This window comes from Egretta garzetta, unplaced genomic scaffold (assembly GCF_000687185.1).
Source record: "Egretta garzetta isolate BGI_Z169 unplaced genomic scaffold, ASM68718v1 scaffold154, whole genome shotgun sequence".
NCBI lineage: Eukaryota > Metazoa > Chordata > Aves > Pelecaniformes > Ardeidae > Egretta > Egretta garzetta.
In genome coordinates this window covers 411,311-420,392 of record NW_009259600.1, presented here as the reverse complement: position 1 = coordinate 420,392, position 9,082 = coordinate 411,311, and the positions used below count along the sequence as shown (strand labels likewise).

Here is a 9,082-nt window from a genome sequence, read left to right as displayed (position 1 = left end):
GGCCTGCTTGTCCCTGCTCCCCGGGCACGGCTGCCTTGGTCCGGTGTGGGCGAGCGGTGACAGACGCCCTCGTCGCTCTGGGCCTTCGTCCACGGCGGAGCCTCTGTTTTTCTCCTGAGCCCTGAGCACCGCCGGCCACAGCTCCCGTTAAATGTAATAGGGCATATTTTTGCTTTGCTGTTTTATGTATCTGGGATGACTTCAGGTGCTGTTGCAGCCAGTGAAGCAGACCGCAGAGTGCTGCTTTAAAATGCCTGAAGAATTGAGCTCAGATGCAGAAGTCAACCTCGGGAGTCTCTCGTTCCAGAAAAGATGTCTAAATGCTGTGTTGATGTTTCAAGGACCAAGTGCTGAATTTGAGACACCACATTGTTTCTTGGATGCAGAGTTTTGAAACTGAATTGCCACTGTACCTTTCTTCACCACTTGCCTTACCCGTAGGAGCTTTAATACATTGATAACGGGTATCATATAATACACACATTTCTTCTTGACTTAAATGTTTTCTGTATAATGAGCAGTCTTATCACAACTGGATCTGCTCCTTATTTCCTAATCCATTAGGAATGAATTTTGAATGCTTGGTTTACCTCCTAGTAGCAACAGTACCTAATCCTATTGAAATGAACCGAGTTCTCTTACTGCCTGGAAAACTCTTGAGCAAGAGCCAAAACACTGGTAGTGTCGTCGTATTCGGGATGACCATTTCTGCGCGGTTTCTATTTGGAAAGTTATTTGCCCAGGGTTGACAATTACAGACTAAATTCTAGTTATTCATTCATTTTCATCAATAAACACTTCTGGGTTTGTTGACCAGTAGGTAACACATCTTTTGGATGTACTCAAGCCATTCCCTGAAAAGCGACCATGGGGTCTAGACGACAGATGCCAAAAATGAGCTGAAGCATAGGTCAGAGACTGAACTTACTAAGTATCAGTTTGATTTACACTGCAGACCTTCCCACATTCATTAGGAGGATGTTTTCCTCTGAACCTCCTAATAAGTTACATAAACAAATTATGTACACTCAAAAAATTATGTATCCTTAAAACCTGTGTTTTGGAAAATGATCTTGCATAGTATTTTTTTTTATATGTAATACTTAATCTTCAAGAATTAATACAAGAGAAAAGTTAAGAAGCAGAATACTAGTAAAAATACTGCATCCAGCTCTGGGGTCCTCAGCACAACAAGGATATGGACCTGTTGGAGCAGGTCCAGAGGAGGACTACAAAAATGATCCGAGGGCTGGAGCACCTCTCCTATGAGGACAGGCTGAGAGAGTTGGGCTTGTTCAGCCTGGAGAAGAGAAGGCTGCGGGGAGACCTGATTGCAGCCTTTCAGTACTTAAAGGGAGCCTATAGGAAAGATGGAGAAAATCTTTTTAGCAGGGCCAGTTGTGATAGGACAAACAGTAATGGTTTTAAACTGAAGCAGGGTAGGTTTAGACTAGATAGAAGGAAGAAATTCTTTACAATGAGGGTGGTGAAACCCTGGAACAGGTTGCCCAGAGAGGTGGTGGAGGCCCCATCCCTGGAAACATTCAAGACCAGGTTGGACTGAGCTCTGAGCAACCTCATTTAGTTAGTGGTGTCCCTGCTCACTGCAGGGGGGTTGGGCTAGATGACTTCTAAAGGTCCCTTCCAACCCAGAGCTTTCTATGATAAAAATATATTGTCCTTGGAAAAAGTGTGCTGCCACTTTCGTAACTGGTTTGTCATAAAATGTATCCTTTTATAATGGACAAAGCAAAGAAGAGGGGAAGAAAGAGATTTTGTTTGTAAACTAAATGCATAATTCCAGTCAACCTTGTAAATGATGCATGACAAAGTTGAGTTTGAGATGTAGTACAAACTTCTGAATGTTTCTTAAGTGCTTTGAGTGTTTTGGAGGTTTTTTGTAAACAGATATTTTTCTGTCTTTTGTTTATTTTCAGGAGAGTCATATCGGCTTTTAAGTGGTATAGAGTATGTTGTTGGACGCAAAAACTGCACAATTTTAATTCAGGATGATCAGTCCATCAGTCGAAGTCATGCAGTTCTGACAGTAAGTCGTCCTGAAACAACCCCTGTAAGTAGCCAGCATTTTACTGCATTATCAATGTGCTATGTGGATAATTCACATGACCATACGTACTCTCATTTTGCTTTCACTGGCGTTTTATGCCTGGAGTAGAACCACTGATCTCCTGGCTTTTCTTAATCTTGACTTAATTTTTTTTTTCTCTGGGTTGCTTGCCTGTGTTGAGGAATTTAGTAGCGTAATTCTACTGGTCCAAGCTTCCATTTGAGCATTCCTTTTATCTCAGAGTGAAGATTCACTAGAAATTTGTATTAAAATAATCACATCAGGAAAATTAAGCAATTAAATTTAATTACATAGACCAGTTGTAGGTCTTGGTTCTTGAAAGTGCTTCAGTTGTCTTACTGCAGGTTTAGTTTGTGTTTCATTCCACATCATTAATCCTGTATTTGCTTAGGGAACCAAAAATAAAAATGTCGCAAGGAGAATTAGCAAGCAGCAATTTATTACCACTTATATGTTACAGTGTTTATGGACATTTTGAAGCCGGTCAGCAAGGATTTCATTTATGTAACCATATATAGAGTTTAAAATAAAATACATAAAACTTATTTGTCCTTTTAATACTGCAAATAGTGTATAACTACGTGGTCAAATTTTGTAAAAACAGGCTGACAGTGTTCTCATTGGCTTGTGAACCATTTGGGAAATATGACAGTGTTTAACGTCTTCTCAAGACATGCTGGTGTCACCATGCCCTGCAGCTTGTGGAGGACTAACAGTGCTCGTGGAAGGAAGTGAGGGAAAGTGGCTTGAGCACCTATGCCAGGCCTGAATGATAGGTAAAAGCACGGATAATAAATCTCAGAGCCTTGCTAAGTCGCACTAGCAGAGGCTTTGGGCCAGTCAATGATTACCTTGCGCAGCCGCCAAAAAGACTGAGCATAAGAAGCACAAAAGTTCTGAAGCTAAAAATATGTATGCTTTCTCTCATTCCTTCACAGTCAGAAGCAGAAGATGAATAATTACATGTAGCCAGCCTCATTGTCCAAAGTCTTTATTTAGGATGGTGTTTTGTGGGCTTTTTCTTGTTTATCTATTGCTTTGATCTGTAATGGTAGTAACCTGTTTCTGATAAAACTCTCTAATTCTGATGGCTTATTTATGTTTTATTTTCAGATCCAGTCTCTCTCAGTCCCTATATTAACAGTAAGAGATACATCTAAGTATGGTACCTTTGTTAATGGATCAAAACTCAATGGCACTTCAGTGTCTTTGCAGTCTGGTGACAGAATCAACTTTGGAGTCTTTGAGAGCAAGTTTAGGTAAGTGCTTTGTTTATAAAACATCAAGCAGAAAATTACAGTTTTTGAAAAGAGTATTTTTGCACATCATACAACTTGGCAAGCAATGCAGCAATAATCAGTTTTTAAAAAGCAGATGAGGTAAGATTTTGCCCATGTTCCATACCTGTTTCTGCAATAGTTTTCTGTTAGATATTTTTTAGAATGTAATTTATTCTGACACTAACAAATTAAAATTGTTCATAGTAAAGATACTGTATCATGTACAGTGAGTGTTTTCAGGCTATCTTAGGCAAAGAACAAAATCCTAAAACTTAAATGGGTTTAAAGAAGGGAGGAAAATTTAGGGTAGGGAGAGAGCTTGCCTGAGCCCTCGTTAGCTGTTGATAATGTCACAAGAAAAGAACTGAGGTAGCTGGAGGATGCTTTGTGCAGCCCTAGCCATTGAATGCATGTTGCTGTGACGTATGCCTGCATTCTCTTTAGTGAATCCAACTTGATAATTTCTCAAATTCAACATGGTAGTCAATGCTAACTGAATATATGAAGCACTCCTTGAGGTAAAGTGGCAGGTAAACAGAACAAATTCTAATGACCATTAAAGTCAACATTAAAGCAACCAGAAATTGGCTTTATTCCTTAAAACTTGACTCCTTTTTGTCACTGTTGCTATTACTTGATAGAAAAAATGGCATTTTCCTCCACTTACTACAATAAACTATTTTTGATATCTTAGATAAACATACCTGAAATGTGGTACAGGAATTGTGCCATAAGACCAGATACACTGTGACTGTTGTACCAGAAAGATTATTTAAATGTCTTTCTGCTTTGTAGACTAAACTAAATCAAGTCATGGAATTTGCTGCTCTGTAACTCCATAGGGAAGGTCTACAGATATAAATAGGCTTGTGGTCAAGGGTAGTGGTAGTGTCAGGAAAAAAAGTTACTTGAACTTGCATTCTACAATACTTACATTTTTAAATACCAATCTGGTTGTGGACTGTTCTGTTGAGCATACTTTTGCCTTTGGAAGCACACGCTTAATTTCTTCTGGTGTTCCCAGGCACTAATTCTGTGTGATGTCTGTGAAGGACTCAAAAGTCCTTAGAAGTATTTCAGACATCAAGTCAAAATGTTGTTATTTCTTCTGAATAAAAATCAGTATTTACTTTCTTCAGGAAATTTTAAAGGACAGTCTTTGATCTAGGTGAGAGTTCCTTGAGACACAAACAGAATAGTTAAGTCAGCTCTGTTCATCATAATGATTGGCTGAAGTAACTGAAGCAATTCTCTTTCACTTGTTCTTTTCAGAGTGGAGTATGAACCTTTGGTTGTCTGCTCCTCATGTTTAGATACTGCTCAGAAAACTGCTTTAAATCAAGCCATTCAGCAGCTTGGAGGCCTTGTAGTGAATGAATGGACAGAAGAGTGTACTCACCTTGTAATGGTATCAGTAAAAGTTACTGTTAAGGTATGTTGAGCTCTTGCATATTCATGATCTTGCTTTGCAGTTTTCCCACAAATGTGAATTGAAGGCTAGACCTGCTCAAGATTTTCCTCTACAAAGCAATGAAGTCAACTCTTCCAGGTTTAGAAAGAGAGGTATGTTCATGGGAGATTGGAGGGAAAGAAAATTTAAATATGCAGTTTTGAAGACTGTGACTGATGTTCATCAGTGGCCTTGTATGTTTTCATAACTTTGGTAAAGACAGCAATTAAAAGCTAGGCTGTTAGAAGCAGAACTATCCCATTTTTCAGTAGCAAAATTCAGTATTGTTCTATTTGTATGACTTTTTCCGTGTCTAAGATCTTAAAAAGCTAATGTCAGTCGAACCATATTCTAGCTGAAGTTTTTCCATACAGTAAATAAGTATTTTCTGTCTTTTCAGACTATATGTGCTTTGATTTGTGGTCGACCAATTATAAAACCAGAGTTTTTTGTTGAATTAATCAAAGCTATTCAGTCCAGGCAACAGTTGCCAAATCATGAAAGGTAAGTATCATGTTTGTAATGTCACAGAATTAAGCTTATGGGAGTTAGATTGTCAAATAAATACACATTTATTATATTTGACAGAGTATGTGAATTACAGTAACTTTATTTGTGGAAGAATGCTTAATATGGCATGCATTTTAATATTCAGGCAACTTTCTTGCTCTTATCTAGAGGTATAAAATGAGCTCATGGAATTGACCTATCTGCTTAGAGATGTTGCTAGCTCTAAATAGGAGCTTGTTTTGTGGAAATGTTTGAAGCAACATTTCAACTCTTTTAGGAGTTGATACATTAAAATTTAAAAAAAAATAATATATTTTTATAAAAGTAATGGGATCAAACATATTTTGTTATGTAGGTGTATTTTCCCAGTATGCAGTTAGTTTACTGACTTTACTGTAAACTTTGGTCAAAACAGAATTAGCTTGACTATTGAATTCCCTGAAATAGCAGGGTTTTTTTATTACCTCCTAGGAGATGAAGTGAGACTAATGTGCATTGGTCTTCAGCACATGAGAATAAAATACTCATTGTTTTCATGGTTAAATTAACTTGAAAAGGGAATTCTTACTTTGGAATAAATAAGTACTGTAGAATAGTTCAGTTACTTTCTCCGTGTAGAAAGGTGTAAAATAATCCCATTATTGTACGAGAGAATTTCATTTGAGCCTGTATTGCTACTACTCTTACTTTGAAAAGGGAGACAGATGTGTTTTCTTTGAGGTTTTTTTTTATGAACATGTGATTTATACAGGTGAGAAATTTCCATCATCTATTTTTAAAGGGTCAACTGCATGGGTACTCATGGTTTTTATTGCTTCTACTCTTTGTGTGCTTTGGAAGGTACTGTGAAGTGAGATACATAATGAATGGAAATAGTAAGAATACTTGGCATTTGAAAAATAACATGTTGAACATTTAATGTCAGTTAACAGGGAGAAAAATTTGTGAGATTACTTTAAGTGCATTCAAGACATTATGATATTTTTGGATGTATTGTTTTGACTAGGTGGATCCTAGATGCCAGACATCTGAGTTGGGGGCAATAAGTGGTGAAGAAGAGAAGTCATTTTGTTGCTTTTACTTATGTATGGATATACATACATACATTATGTGTTAGGACATAGCAATTGATTTTATTTTCTATAGTGAGTCTGATTATAGCCATTGATAGAACAGTTTGAAGAACGGGGGAAAAAAAGGGCAGTTACACAAACCTCCATGGTGCACATAAGGTAATGGAAGCAAAGCTGCAGAGTATTCATAGTACGCTGCACTTGCTACGTGTTAAAATATAATTCATGGAACGTGACAGTACCTTGTTAGAACAATACAGGTGCCAATCTGGAGCAATTGGTAGCAAATACTCTTTAGTTTCTAGATGCTGTTTTACATTTGCAGGGGTTTATGTAATATGTCAAATCAGTCATCTGTCAGTGGTTTAAAGCTCACTTGGTCTCCAGTTTCAGAAGGAAGGGGGAAACTTCAGGAATTGTAACTTTTCCTTCTATTTATACTTCTACATTGTTTTGTAAGGACATAAGAATCATAGAATTCATAGAATGTTTTGGGTTGGAAGGGACCCCTAGAGGTCATCTAGTCCAACCCCCCTGCAGGAGCAGGGACACCACTAACTACATCAGGTTGCTCAGAGCCCCGTCCAACCTGGCCTTGAATGCTTCCAGGGATGGGGCCTCCACTACCTCTCTGGGCAACCCATTCCAGTGTTTCACCACCCTCATTGTAAAGAATTTCTTCCTTCTATCTAGTCTAAACCTACCCTGGTTTAGTTTAAAACCATTACCCCTTGTCCTGACACAGCTGGCCCTACTAAAAAGATTGTCCCCATCTTTCCTATAGGCCCCCTTTAGGTACTGAAAGGCTGCAATCAGGTCTCCCCACAGCCTTCTCTTCTTCAGGCTGAACAAGCCCAACTCTCTCAGCCTGTCCTCATAGGAGAGGTGCTCCAGCCCTCTGGTTGACCTTCTGGGCTGCCAGCACACATTGCCAGCTCGTGTCCAGCTTTTCATCCATCAGTACCCCCAAGTCCCTCTCGGCAGGGCTGCTCTCGATCCTTTCTTCCCCCAGCCTGTACCGATACTGGGGGTTACCCCAACCCAGGTGCATGACCTTGCACTTGGCCTTGTTGAACCTCATGAGGTTCACACAGGCCCACCTCTCCAGCCTGTCCAGGTCTCTCTGGATGACATCCTGTCCTTCTGGTGTGTCAACCACGCCACTCAGCTTGGTGTCATCCGCAAACTTGCTGAGGGTGCACTCGATCTTGCTGTCTAAGTCATTGATGAAAACATTAAACAGCACCGGTCCCAGTACAGACCCCTGAGGGACACCACTCGTCACCGGTCTCCATCCGGACATCTGGACCACTACCCTCTGGACGCGACCATCCAGCCAGTTCCTTATCCACCGAACAGTCCACCCATCAAATCCATAGCTCTCCAATTGAGAGAGAAGGATGTTGTGGGGGACCGTGTCAAAGGCTTTGCAGAAAACTAAACAAACTCTGTAGAGTCCTCTCTGAAATATTGGACATAAGGTTTTCTGGCAGATATTTTTTTTTCTTTTTTTAGTACAGGTAGTACAAGCCATCAAAACTTGGTTGTTCAATCTGAAATTTGCTTGGTCTAGTGTTACTTAGCTGTAAGGCTGCTGTTACTGTCTCTTACACCAACAAGCTGACAGTGGTTTGGGCTTTTGAAACTGAGGTGCATGTTGTCCATTCTTTAAATAGAAAAGTGACAGTATAACTGAACTGTTAAGTGCTCTGTAAAATAGCATCAGATGGATATGTTTCCCTTTTTTTAACATTTTTGTTAACTTTTCAGACCCTCAGAGGAATTGAGTTCACTAAATGTGATTGACAGTAGCAGTATAATCATCACAGAGAGTTCTACATCAAGCTAAATGAGACAGCTGGTGTAATACACAGATCTATATTTAAAATAATTACAGTATCTTAAGTAGGTGATATTTTTAAGATGAAGCTTGTGGGAAGATACTGAAAATTTACTTAGCAACTGTTTGCATTCAATTTCCAAAAATGCTTTTAACTTGCATAGGGAATCTCTACGTTGTACACTGTAGCTAGAGCTGACCTGAGCTGGTACCTCCGCAAGACACTAAACTTGGGTATGAAATAAGTTTGGACATCAAATAAGAAAGGCATAATGATGTGCGAATATGGGGTGGCACTGTTAATTAAATCTTGATTACTACCATAGATCTGATCCAAAAAAAATCTTAGGGAAATAAAATCTTGAAGTTCAAAATAATTAAAACTTCTTTTTTTTTTTATACTAAGACTTAGAATTGCAAACCTGCAGTTCACATAATGAATATGGCTTCTTACTTGGGGCTTTTTATGGTGAAGTGTGTTACCCCAGTCGTCTGATACGTTCTGATAACCTGTGCAAGGAAGAAAAATAACTGAAGATTTCGCTAATAGCTGCATAAGTGCAGCCCTGTATGAAATAACATGTTTTCTTACAGCAGTCCAGTGTAAATAGTGCAGGGCTTTGAAAAAGTAAGAAAGTAACTGAGCCTTTAACAGAACCACATCAAGAATCAAAAGCTATTTATTGAAAGATTCAAGACTGTAGAGGGTCTTCTCTGGATAATGGTGTTACTGTTCAGAGCTTATGGGGAGAGAGTACAGGAAGTGCTTCAGAATTGTAAGATGGAAAAAGACTGTTGCCTTTGAGCTTACATCAGGACTGGATAAGAGTTTCAAAGGAA

The 9,082-nt window shown here is 39.0% G+C and overlaps 1 protein-coding gene across 1 annotated transcript in view; it reads left to right on the top strand.

Annotated features, from left to right (window-relative positions):
- Positions 1 to 400: 400 nt before the first annotated feature.
- The window catches only part of NBN (nibrin), a gene marked incomplete at its 5' end in the record, with an annotated part of 25,902 nt that continues 17,220 nt past the window's right edge, over positions 401 to 9,082 (top strand). Inside the window, 5 exons of the mRNA XM_035893900.1 lie at positions 401 to 437; positions 1,938 to 2,071; positions 3,203 to 3,348; positions 4,642 to 4,801; positions 5,220 to 5,323. Coding sequence (XP_035749793.1) covers positions 401 to 437; positions 1,938 to 2,071; positions 3,203 to 3,348; positions 4,642 to 4,801; positions 5,220 to 5,323 — 581 coding nt within the window. The remainder of the gene's footprint in view (positions 438 to 1,937; positions 2,072 to 3,202; positions 3,349 to 4,641; positions 4,802 to 5,219; positions 5,324 to 9,082) is intronic.